The 13,649-nt window shown below is 44.8% G+C and overlaps 1 protein-coding gene across 9 annotated transcripts in view; it reads right to left on the bottom strand.

Moving 5' to 3' along the window:
• TEAD1 (TEA domain transcription factor 1) overlaps nt 1–13,649 on the bottom strand; it is a 249,529-nt gene that overhangs the window by 16,053 nt on the left and 219,827 nt on the right. For all 9 annotated transcript variants that reach the window (XM_037146831.2, XM_037146838.2, XM_037146857.2 and 6 more), the window contains one exon: nt 2,020–2,160. In XM_037146831.2, coding sequence (XP_037002726.1) covers nt 2,020–2,160 — 141 coding nt within the window. The remainder of the gene's footprint in view (nt 1–2,019; nt 2,161–13,649) is intronic.

Here is a 13,649-nt window from a genome sequence, read left to right as displayed (position 1 = left end):
CACCAGACACCAGAACACACCATAAAGCCGCTGTAATTAAACCAACAGGGCACTGGGACAGGTAGAGATAGAGGAGAGAACAGAGATGCCAGGAATAGCTACTGGTTTATGTGGTAACTTCAAGGGCACAGATTTACTGAGTTGGAAAAGGATGAATCATTTAATAAGTGGTTTTGACAGAAATGCCTATTTAGGAGAAAATATAAGCAGATTCCCCTTACACACACAACACAGAAATACATTCTAAATGGATTAAAGGCTTAATTATAAAACTCCACCCACCACACTGGCTACCTTCTCTGTGAAAATTCCTGGGATTTCCTCAGTCAAAAGCAACTTTCACTGCTGCCTGAACTAATATCTGAGGATGCGAGGGAGGATCATTTAAAGTCTGGGAAACTGACTTGTGTGGTTCACCTTTTCTCATGTGCACCTGTCCAGGCAAGAAGTCCACCTGCAGATAAGCCTTGACAACCTGGCTACTGGGGAGCAGTGCACAGCACCAATCTTCCATGTCTCCAACGACAGGTAACGTTGCTTCCTCCTTCTCCAAGGAGATGGAGGTCAGCGGTTCTAGTCTCCTGGTCTGTCTCATTACACAGTGACCTTTTCCCCTCCCCTTCCCCAAGCCTCCCAGACACTGCAGAGCCGGCTCCCCTCCTCCCTCCTTGTCCTCTTCTCCTCTGTGTCTCCCTTCCACTCACTGTAGGGCTGGCGGCTGCTCCCCAAACTGATTCCTTATTTCTGTGCTCTTGCTATTCCCTCTCTGCGGCTAGATCTACATTCCCCTAGCTTTAATTATCCTTAATGCTTATGATTCTCAATTAATATTTTCAGTCTTTACCTGTCTCCCAAGTTTTAGTCCTGCATCTATACTCATGTCCTATTTCCTCCTGAACACCCTATTTCCTTATCTCTGCTGGTGACAGCGCCCTCCTTTCAAGGATAAAGTGTGTGACCTTTGACTCTTCCTCTTTAATTTTAAATATCCAGTCAGTTTTTTAAGCCCCATGCAAAATGTGTTACTGGATTCCACTGCCACCAGTTTAGTAAAGCTCATGACCTCTAAGCTAAATGGATCATCTAGTCAACTCCCCTATATCCGCCTCTGCCAGTGTCCCCTCCTTAACGTCGCTCTCAGGACGCCTGTCCTGTACTCGGGCAGCAAGGGCTGCAACCCCCAAATCCTCATTGTTTGGCCCAAGGTCTTAAAAAACACACCCTTTCTCCTCTTACTCTCCAGTGCACACCCCCTCTCATGCATCTGCACAAAGTCTTTGTTACAGTCAGGTTGGGATGCTGGACCTGCGAGGCCCAGCACTGCTGTGAATAAAATTTCTCACTGAACGTGGATTGACTTGGTGATGAGCAGAGCCACTGGGAAAAACTAAATGGAATGTCAACTGCAAATATCATTCACACAAAGCAACCCACTCTGATAAAACAAACATATATATATATATATAATTTGAAAGGGAGGGAGGCATGAAATTACAAAGCCATAAATAAGTCCTTGATCCCAGAATGTACTAGAATAGACTTAAAAGAATTATAAGGAAGGGGGTAGAACTGGCAAAAGCAACAATTCCAAACTCTAGGTACTGGCATTTAGGAGGTCGGTGTGCATCAGCTGAACACCACCCTGGCTGTTTCCTACAGTGCCTGGGAGTGCCCTTGGACCTGGGGGTCGGGGTGGGAAGGCTTCATTTGACGGGCAGCAGCTTCCACAGCAGGGCACTCCTGTGAGGCCTCATGCAAGCCTGGACACTGCTGGCCAGATGGGCAGGGTCAACTTCAACAGCTGAGGAGGCTGACATGGGACTTCCTCCTGGCCTTTCAGTTGCTTTCAAATCATTTTGCCTTGTCAGAAGTAATGGGGGAAAAACTGAGAGAAGGGGCGGGGGCTGGAAAGGAAGGGACACCGAAGAAAGCAGAACGCCCTGCCCCGGTAAGGATTTAAAGGATGACGGCAACAGCCTGGTCTTGAATGGGGGTGCCAGTATACAGAGGCCAACTTACCTCTACTTTTTCTACTACTTGCTTCCCAAAGGAGCAGACTTTGGTGGAACAGGTGACTGTCATATTTTCCGAACTCTCATACTGACTGGTTACACCATAGAAAGCCCCGGCGTCATCTTGAATATTGCAGTTTAAATCGGCCTGTGGGAAAGGAAACAGAGGTGAGGGTCACGCTCACGTAGCGGGCGTCATGGCAAAAGTGGCTGCCATCAGGGTCAGACCTGCATCTGGGTGAGGGGGGCCGGGTGGCTGGGGAGAGGGCAAGGGGATGCTCTCCCAGAAACAAGTGCTGTGGTCCATCGTCCTTTTATTTTGAAGAGAGTATTAACTGGGGCAGTCTTCCCTTGAAATAACACGCTACACGAACCTGCTTTGTTTCACTTTCTTGCATTCACTATCAGAATAAGGCTGTACCTTCATAAAAGAAAAGATCCATAAGGTCTTAAAATTGTGCAGAAAGCAGTACTGTTGACGCTTGAGTGCTTGAGCACCATGGGACTTAGAGGCTTTGACTACCCACACAGCTTTTGACCTTCCCCCAAACTTTACTAATACTGTTGGCCAGCCCTACAGATGATATAAACAACTGATTAACATAGTTTGTGTGTGATATGTGTTATATACTGTATTCTTACAATAAGGTAAGCTAAAGGAAAAGATACTTAAAAAATCATAAGGAAAATACATTTACAACATTTGTTGAAAAAAAATCTGCATAGAAGTGGACCCATGCAGTTCAAAATCATGTTGTTTAAGGGTCAACTACATATGCACTGCATTCATATTCACTCACTGTTAGAGATTAAAAAGAACAGGAGAATCTACAGTTGACTGGCCATTTGTTATATATGTAAAAACAGAAACTTCACTACAAATTAAGCCTCCAGAGGAGAAATAGCTGTTATTAAAGGCTCCCTTACAAAGATGCTAACATTTACCACAAACTACCTCTTTTTTAACACATTTTTATGGGTACCTGCTATGCCAGGCTCATACTAGACAGACACTAAATGGGACTTGACTATAACCTAATGTGGGAGATATATACATAAAATAGTTATAATTTAGACAGAAAATCAGTACCATGTCAAAGGCACTTAGAGTTCACATAATGAAGGACCTTACTTTCACCTCGGAGTGTTACTGAAGGGATGGTAAGATTTAAACACGCAGAGAAGGGCTGAGGGAGTTGTGTGGGCAGAAGCCCAGAGAGCTTCATTCTTGCTATCCTGCAAGGACTAAGGAACCTGGGAAAAACAGGTTTGGAAATGCAACTGGGCCAGGTTCATGGAGGGCTAAACAAGGAGTGTAGATTGTATTCTATAGGAAATGGGGACCCCTTGAAAGTTATGGCACAAGGAAGAGGTGTGATCAGATTGGTGCCTCAGAGGCACAAGTCTCAGCATGGTGTAAGGTCCATAGGAAAGGGAGGCAGGGAGGCTGGGAGGCTGTAGATCGCCAATTGATGGTTTCCTTCCCCTGAATATTTTCTGGCCCCCTACTGCTCATCAGGTAGGGGGTGTGAAGCTGGGGTCCAAGAGTGAGCACAAGCTGAGCCAATCCCCACTGTCAAGGGACTTACGATTTAGTAGAAAGGACATCACAACAGAGATAAGCACTCCTGAGAGAGGCACAGAGGGACAGAAGAACAAACAACAGCGGGCAGGGCGCCTCTGAGAGTCAGGAAGGCTTCTATGGAGGGTGTGGCTCAGACGCAAAGGAAGGCTTGCTGGCTTAGGCAGGCAGAGCGTGCTGTGAGAGGGGCCATGTTCAAAGGGCACATGGCCAGGAACAAGGACTAAAGACAGACAGCACTGGAGAGACAGTGGCAGACAAGGCTGGGGAGGCAGGAACATTTGGGTCCTATATCCTGAAACCAGAGGGACTTGCGAGTTATAAGCACACGGGATGGAGACAGTGATGGGGCGTGATCAAATCTGCATTCCAAAAAGGCAGCCCTCACCAGAGCCCGGAGGGGACTCTGGGAGGATGCGTGGATGTGGAGATAGATGAGAAGCCCTCTACAGCAGTCCTCATGAGAGGGTGTGAGACCACTGTTGTAATGTTGAGACAAAGACAGTAGTTCTGACATGCAAATGACTATACATATTTTGCGAGGTGTGGCATATCGCGACCAGCTAATTTCACTACCTCGACAGGTACTAATTAACCACCATGAAGACCTGAGTCATTCTCTCTATATTTTTAATAAGGACCTGCATTTTGAGTTTCCTTCTTGAAGTATCAGGAAAATGTCCATTTCCTTAGGCAAAACTTCCTATTTTCTGGCTTCATATAAAAAGAACTATATACTTTATATTGCTCCTTTCATCTTACGTGCCCCTGAATTTAAAGCTAAAGCCAGTGCTCAACTGCAGGACTTAACTTACCCCAGATACTTCTGATGGCTACTAAAAATCAGTGTCCTGCTCTAACTTTTACTGGGTTCCAATCTGTTTTCACTTGTACTTGTCCAGTTTTATATTACCCATAAATTTAGTAACACTCCCTCGCACTCAGCTTTTTGGAATTATATGGGGCATAAATTGTAAATAAATAGAAATTCCCAAGTGTGCACTTTTCTCACAGAGGTTTGGCACTCGGCTCCATGAAAGAGCAGCTCAGTGGGGAAGGGAGTGGACGTCTCCCCCTAACTGAAATCTGTACCTACGCTACCTGAGGCGGAGGAGGCTACCTGAGCTCCTGCTTCCAGAGGAGAAAGGCAGCAACATACCTGAGGCTCACAGCAGCTGACACTGGAATTACCAACGAGCTTTTGACCAGCCACCGGAAGTGTGCCTTCAAGAACGGCCACTGCCTTGCTCTGCCACCAGCTGCAAACACAGGGCTCTGAGAAGTGGCTCAGGTGTTGTGCGGTGCCAGGGTTACCAGCAATTGTCTTCGTGAGATTTATGCTCTCACTTGAGTTGGCCCTCCCTATTTGTGGGTTCTGCAGCCAGACTCAACCAACCGTGGATGGAATGTGTAAGGGAAGAAAAATGTTAACGTTGTCACCAACGTCTGCCAACGTCTGTGTGGTGAGGCCTGCAATGGTTGTGTCTGCACTGCTGTGAACAGACTTTCTTGTCATTATTACATCAAGAGTACAGCGTGGTGACTCCTTCCATAGCATTTACACTGTATTCAGCGTTCCGTGCAATCTAGAGATGCTCTGAAGTTTATGGGGGGATGTGTGTAGGTTATATGCAAGTACTACATTATTTTATGTAAGGGACGTGGGCACTTGCGGGTTCTGGGATCTGCAGAGGTCCCTGGAGACAGACAGTCCCCTGTGAGCACTAAGGGGAGACTGTATTACAATGGAGTTTGTGTCAACAAGATTTTGCATTTTTTAAATGTAAAAACACTCACGTGGTAGTGAAGAAATCACACTGGAAAAAGGGTGCACGCCTCCTTCCTACCCCTGAACGTCCCCATCTCCCCAGGTGAGCAGTGTCTCAAGTGGCCTTTTAGAAATATTTAGCATTTAGATACTTAAACATACACACCCCCTATTTTTGCACAAACAGCACTCTTCTAAACCTTATTTTAAAAAATATATCTATAACTGTGTCTTAGAATTCATACAGTGCTGACACAGAATGTCAGTATTAAAAAGAACAGCCATTTAAAAATGAAGGCGGCACGTTCCGGTGGCTGTGCGCTCCCCCACGGCCCCCGCGTGCTCCCTGAGTGGGCGAGTGCTCTCCTGCGGAGTACGCAGGCTGCTTCCCAGCTGTGGCTCGAGGGTGTGTCTATGTGGAGCAGCAGAGGGTGTCAGAATTCCTTTTACTTTCCTTTCAATATTAAAAAAAAGATTCCAAGCTTGGAGAGAGCGGGCTATAGATGCATTGCTAGCTAATACTGAACAAACTTGCTACTGTGATATGATCCAGCTGCTTTGAAAGACTGGTGAGCCATCAGAAGCAGTTAGGTGCTCGTGGCGTACCGGCCGGAGTGTCGTGGGAGCGCAGGGAAATACGCCTCGGGTACAGGCATCGGAGGGAGAGTATGGGCAGTTAGGTTATTTTCTTTAAAAATCTGTCAACCTTAACTTACTTTGGTGATTAAACAGGGAGGGAGGTTTCTGGAGAATTACACCACTACTTTCTAGGCACAACGTTTTGCTTTCTTTCATTCTTTCTTAATGCTGTTTTTCTTTCTATTCATTTCCATGGCATTAGTTTTGACAAACAAAAGATTTGCAATGTAAACAAACCTGGGCACTTAAGATCTAAAGCAAACATAGAAATAAATACACAAAACAATCTGTCAATAGATACAACTTAGAGATGTTAATCAAATTCAGAAAGGTATTCACTATAATGTAATGTTAGTAGGATTGCTGGAAATCCTCACAGCTGTTTCCGTGCCTGAGTCCGCAGCCTAAGTAAGGCTGGGGACCTAGGGCACTCTGATGACCACAGTGGATCACTGTCAAGACCCTCTTCCTTTCTTGGACACAATTCCCTTTAATAATAATCAACGCTCTGCTTCACTTCAAATTTTAAACACAAAAACCCCAAAAGCAGTAACAGAGAATAAGAGAATTGGGGTTGCTGAAGTTGTTTCTTGAGTTTTATAATTAGCGTCATCGTTCCTCATTTCTGACTCTGCTGTTTGACCTGTGAAGGAGCAGCACCCTGGAGACTGCAGTTCTAATGATGCCAAACTGTTAAGACCTTAATTTAGAAAAAATACAAGGCTGAGTCCACAGGTGTTATTAAAGGATTAGTGATACAATGATATTAAGTAATACAAGTGTGCTAATTTAAAGCGTATTATACGTGTACATACATATGTCTATATGAAATAAAAACACAACACTAATTTCAACAATAGTTTAGGGCTTAGGCCAACAAAGGATTTGTTTTAGGAATATTTTTCAATGGCACTGTTTAGAACTGTGCACACATGGGGACAACAGAAATGAAAATGATTTTCCATGGCAGGACCATCTGCCCAGACCTGTGGCAGACTGCTCCCACCCTCTCGCCTTGAGTTTACCACTGTCCCTTAGAATTCCTGAAATAATGTTAATTAGTTTTAATTGGGAATGAATAACCTGTAGCTATAATGACCGGAATTACCAAAAATGAAATGATGAAAGGATACACACTATGAAAACCCGCTCTTAGAAACTATCTCAACAAACTATGAGTTATAAAGTTATCCTAATTAACTCTTAAGTGAAATTAAAGTATAACATACATTTAGGGAAATGCATAAATCACCAGTTTACAGAGTGCTCAATTTTCATAAAGTGAACTTTCCCATGCAACCAGCATCCAGATAAAGAAACAGAATAGAAGTCTTTCCACCCATGCTCCTTCCAGAACACTCATCCCTACACTCCACAAGGGTAACCTTGACCCTGAAACACTACGCATTAGTTCTGTCTGGTATTACAACCTCAGTACGTGTTGACTCCCCTGTGTTTAGTTCACTCAGCATTGTACAGAGAGAGTCTCCCGAGCTGCTGTGTGGACTTCACCCATCCTTGTTAGGTGTGGACTACTCTGCTGAATGGAGAACACCACAGTCTATCGGTCCCACTACTGATGGCCGGGGCAGTGTCCACGCCTCGGAGCTGGGATGAAGAGTGCGACTCCGAATGCTCTCGACTGCTGGGGCATTAGGGCTATGTGCACTTTGGCCTTCATTTTCATAAGAGGGACAGAAACTTTCTCAATTTCCTTGTCTTTAAAAAAAAAAACAGTTTGAGAAAGCTTTAATTATTAGTGTGAATTTAATAAGTTAGATTTTAAAAGGCTTCCCAGCCAACAGTAAATAACCAATTTGCTATTATAACTGCTTTATGATTACCCTTGAACATGGAAAATAATCATGGAGCCAACCAACCATATCACAACTGCCCTTCAGGAATTTTCTAGGAGGAGGTACTGATGTGAAAAGATAATTATCTGTCAGTTGATCATATTATGATTATCCCAGAAAGAAATGCAGTCGCTGAACTCCCATGAAGCAAAGGTAACATCAGAGAAAGAATGCTAGCACTAAATCAAAAACAAAGGAGGCAAACTCTTGATGAGTCTGGGAGTCATGCTGTGTTCATGATCCATCCTACAGAAAACTCACGGCAAACACTTCATAGAATTCTGAGGGCAAAAAAAGAGAGAAAAAATGTGCTGGTATCAGAGATGCAAACTATTCCTGCTTAATCAGCTTTTCTCTGACCACAGGCTATTCTCTAAAAGCAAATGAATACAAAAATCCAAGAAACAGCTAAAACCATCAAACTTATCTTCGCAACAAATTCCAAAGGCAGACCATACCCTATCCTTTGGAAGCAGACAAATCAGCCTAACATACGTAGTTGGTCACGTATGTTACCACCCCCAGGGAGTAACCCCCCTGGGGAAGGTATACCCCCAGCATACTCCACTCCCTCACGCAATCCCCACACCTTTGTTCATGTCCACAGGTCATGTGTGTAAGTTCTTTGACTACTCCACTTCCTATACTGTACTTTATATCCCCACGGCTATTCTGTGACTACCAGTTAGTACTCCTTAATCCCCTTACCTTTTCATCCCAAATGGCCCTCCCATCTGGCAACCATCAAAATGTTTTCCATATCTGTAATTCTTGGTTCTTCTTGTTTGCTTAGTTTGTTGCTCAGATTCTATCATTGACAGATACATGTTTACTGCCATTTTATTGTTCATAGTATTGATCTTCTTTTTCTTAAATGAGTCCCTTAACATTTCATATAATAATGGTTCAGTGATGATGAATTCCTTTAGTTTTATCTTGTCTGGGAAGCCCTTTATCTGCCTTTTGATTCTAAATGATATCTTTGCTGAGTAGAGTAATCTTGGCTATAGGTCCTTGCTTTTTATGACTTTGAATATTTCTTGCCAATCCCTTTTAGCCTACACAGTTTCTTTTGAGAAATCAGTTTACAGTCTTATGGGAACTCTATTGTAGGTAACTGACTGCTTTTCTCCTGCTGCTTTTAAGATTAACTCTATCTTTAACCTTTGGCACTGTAATTATGATGTGTCTTGGTGTGAGCCTGTTTGTGTCCATCTTGTTTTGAGACTCTCTGTGCTTCCTAGACTTGCACATCTATTTCCTTCACCAAACTAGAGAAGCTTTATTATTTATTCAAATAGATTTCCAATTTCTTGCTACTTCTCTATACCTTCTGGCACCCCTATGATGTGAATGTTGGATTGCTTGAAGTTGTCCCAGAGGCTCCTTACATTATCCTCAGCTTTTTGGATTCTTTTCTCATGTTGTTCCGATTGGCCGTTTTTTTGTGTTTGTTTGTTTTCTTATGTTCCAAAACATTGGTGTGATTCTTGGCTTCATGCACTCTACCACTGATTTCCCATAAATTGTTCTTTATTTGCATTATTGTATCTTTCATTTCTGCCTGGATCTTTTTTATGCTTTTGAGGTATTCACTGAGTTCTTGACATCCTTACAAACAGTGTTCGAATTCTGTATCTGATAGATTGCTCATCTCCATTTTGTTTAGTTTTTTTTCTGGAGTTTTAATCTGTTCTTTCATTTGAGCCATGTTTCTTTGTGTTCTCATTTGGTAGCCTCCCTGTGTTTGTTTCAATGCATTAGGTAGAGCCGTTATGACTCCGTGTCTTGGTAGTATGGCCTAACACGGCAGGTATCCTGTAGGGTACAGTGCCACAGCCTCCCCTATCACCCAAGCTGGGTACTCGAGGTGTACCCTCCGTGTGGGGTGAATACTCATCTTCTTGTAGTTGAGCCTTGATTGCTGTTGGCATATCAATGGGAAGGATTAACCCAGGCCAGTCAGCTGGAAACATTGGCTGTGATCACTGACCACCAATGTCCACCGTCCATCGAGCGTCAGCTAGCTGTGCAGAGGCAGGGTGGTGGTGCTCTGACATGGTCTGTAGCTATCCACTGGGTGTGCTGGCTCTGGGGTTCTCTGGGTGGGGCAGACTAAGGTCAGCTACCACCTGTGTTCCACCCCGGGACCAGCCTACATGAGCTATGGAGCAATCTAGGATGACTGCCTCTTGTGCTGGGCTTGGAGGTTCTCAGGCAGAGCCAGACTGACCCAAAGCTGGCTGCTGCTAGTGGCAGGCCTGGGGCTGCTTAGCCAGAAGTACAGGGGCTGGGGGATCACTGAGGTTGGCTGTTGCCTGTTTGAGAGGATTTAGGAAGTTATGAAGCCTGAGCTGAATCACCAGCCATCCATGCATATGGTAAAGCCACTGTTAACAACTTGGGTGGGCCCACAATTGAGGGGGTGGAGCCTCAGGGATTGACTAGGGTGGTGAGCAAACCGTTTGAGCCGCGGTGATACAGTCTCAATGTGGCCCCCACCTGCAGACTCTGTGGGCACAGAGCTTAGAAGAAAAACAATGACCTCTGCCTGCCTTTCTGTGCAGGAGAAAACTGTCCCCCAGCTCTCACCCTGATGCCAGACACTTCAGTTCCTTCCTGTATACCACTGGTGCCTTTCAAACTACTACCCCAGTGCTGAAGCTCAGAGGGAGTCAGAGTAAGTCTGTGTGTGGGCCCTTTAAGAGTAACTGCTTGGGAATCCAGTATTTTACCACCTCAAACCCCTGCTGGTTTTTACAGCCAGAACTTGTGGTAACGTACCTTCCTGGCACTGGAACCCTGGGCTGGGGGGCCTGATGTGGGGCTGGGGACCTTCGTTTCCGAAATATCAAAAGGGGGTGCAAAGCAAAGGACCCTGATATAGAGCATGTTCTCCCACAGCCCCTGGCTGGGGGTTGGAGGATGGGGGAAGTGGACAATAGACAGTTAAGATATTTTTCCTGATAATGGCAAGCTGATGACTAGCTAATAGCTGTGCCACTGACACAGGAAAAAATGGTGTGTTTGTGACTTTAAGAATGTATCCTGATTTGTGACATAGCCAGGGGAGGCAGTTCCCTTTGTGTCCACTGAGTCACGCTTGCCCTGACTGAAGGTGGTAGCCAGGAGAATGTAAATGATATGGGAAACTGCAAATGTAGCTCATTGTAGGAAGAGCCACATAGGAAGTCATGCAGAAAGCTCTGGGTCAAGATTAAAACTAAGGGCAGGTAGGGAAAGGCAGATCTGCCATGAGGGCTGAGAGAAAAATTCAGCCATGTGGGTGGAGTGAGTATAGAGGAGAAGGAGCCACGATGTAGCTGCTAGGTAGTTTGTAGTCAGGATTCTGCCACGTGGCCTGGTCTAGTAAGAGACAGAATGGCACGCTGCTTCTCTGATCGTGGCCACTGCAGCTGGCTCCAAAACCGTCAAGGACCCTGCCTTGCAAGACGCTGACCTGCTACCTCATGGTCCCAAACACTATCTGGACTCTTGGGACTTGGGACGTATGAAAGGGCCACCCTCTTGGGACTTGTGCTTTTCTTGGACTTCACTGTGATCCAGTTCAACACGGCGCATGCTTTCCTGGACTATAACACGGAGGCCAATGCCAATGTACCCCAGATCCTGAAGGAGAAAGCTGCCGCGAGACTGTTTGCACAGCTGGCTCAAGCACAGCTAAGGACACGGGGAACTACTGGGCTTGGCTTTGGCTTTCAGCCTTTTTAGCAAGGGAAGTGCCGGGTCTTGGGAAAGAACAGGCCTCTGAGCGTAAGTGCGCTCAGCTCCCCCAAGTTCGGAATCTGGTAAATCTCAACACTGATTGTTGGATCATGCACCAAGGCACCACGCGAATAGGCCCTGCCTACTCCGTGACAATATCCCTCCCAAATTTTTATCCACCACACATGGGTGTGGGAGTAGCCCATTCTGCATTCCCTACCGGTCTGGATGGATATGGTTTCTTGAGTTCATTCAACTTGATTCCATTCAAGTTGGATTCCATTCAACTTGATTTCTGACGGTTCTGTAGTTTGGTTGTAATTTTTGATGTGGTTGTGCGAGGAGGTGAGCTGTGTTTACCCAACACCTCCATCTTGACTGGAAGTCCTTCTCTTCCACTTTTGAGAAATCTTGTGATTACATTGGGCCCACTCAGATCAAGAGATTTTCCCCACCTGTTGATTAGCAACCTTGATTCTCCTTTTCTATGTAATGTAATATATTCACAAATGTCATGGAGAAGGAGTGGACACGACTCTACCTTCCACACCCATTAAGTTGCAACTGGCTTCCTGCCTTCAGGAATCAGGCAGAACTAAGGACACATCTGTAAGACAATTCTGCAATTCTCTTGCATTTCCCCCTCAATCTTACCTTTCCTGACCCCTTCTCACCCACGAGGGTTCACATTTACTTTTGTTAAACTGCACCTTGATTTCAGACCTCCCTTCCATCTAGTCCGGATTCTGACTCTTTTATCTGTTGCGCTCACACCTCAGACATCTGCCTACAGCATGGGTGGCAGGCACTTACTTTGAGTCGCACTGTCCTGATTTTTAACCACAGAGAAGACCTGCTTCCAAAGGCCACCCTGGTGTTAGGAGATGATTGTAACAAGCTACACAAATGATGGCCATTAATAATACTGACAACCACTCTTATTAGCTTATTGACTTAAAAGATGGACCACAGCAAAGATAAAGACAGACCTTTATAACATCTACTGAGGTGGGACAAAACATAGATGATGGTTTGTTATCAATAAACAAGATAAAAACTGTCCCCACAGAGCCAGTCTGAGCCCCAGTCAACCCTTATCAGCACAGATGCAACAATGGCTTTTTCCAAAAATCAGTACCTTTTCTGATCTGTGAGTTTATGACAAGTCCTAAGTGTGGGGTATAACTGTTCAAACAGGTACAAAATTACCATTGTTCCCACATAGAAACGATTAGAAATGTTACAGAATTCTTTCTGAAAATAAAAAAAGGCCATCACTAATAAATGCGTACTGAATGAATTAAAAACTTTCTGGTGTATTTGTGGGCGATCCCTGGGAAACAATGTAAGCTCCAAGGACAAGCAGTTATAATATCAGGCAGCAAAAGCCTGATATTATAACCAGACACAAAAACTAGAGTTTGCATCAGACACAAAAACTGGAGTTTTTGCATCAGACACAAAAACTAGAGTTTTCCCAAATTCTTCCCCAAACCTTTCTTCTCTTTACACTCATTACTTTACTTACACCTGTTGCTAAAACAGGTCACCATGTAAGACACTGGGTTAGTTTCTTAGTTTCCTTCAGTCTGCCCATTTATTTTTTAACAGAAGTGTTCCACTGTTTCATTTCATGCTTTTGAAATTTAAAAAAAATAATAAAATGTTGTTTTTAACAAGTTTTTAATTACACATTCAAAGAATGATCCTTCCCATTTCACGGGTGTGGAAAAGTGAGGCCTAGCCCAGGTGGGCAGGATCCAGAGCTCTGAGGGGCGGGCTGGGCCACAGGTCACCTCTGCAAGGCCTCAGGCCTCTGGAAACCTGGATCCTGGGGCTGAAGCAGGAGACAGCGATCACTAAGGTTGCCAAGTGAAGAAGGATGGCCTTGTGCGGCTCACACAGATGCAATGTGGTGCTGATGACAACTACTTTGTCACCAGCTTCACAGGCAAAAACCTGCTGGGACAAAGAGGAAACGGAGAACCCCACAGGCTGGGACATTTGTCCCTGCGACACTCCCTTCCCACCCTCCTCTCCCTTTCACCCCAAGGCTTAGAGGGGCT

This window comes from Artibeus jamaicensis, unplaced genomic scaffold, assembly GCF_021234435.1.
Source record: "Artibeus jamaicensis isolate MK-2021 breed Jamaican fruit bat unplaced genomic scaffold, CSHL_Jam_final contig_797, whole genome shotgun sequence".
NCBI lineage: Eukaryota > Metazoa > Chordata > Mammalia > Chiroptera > Phyllostomidae > Artibeus > Artibeus jamaicensis.
Note: the sequence above shows the minus strand (reverse complement) of the source record. Positions and strands in the feature narration are given on the sequence as shown.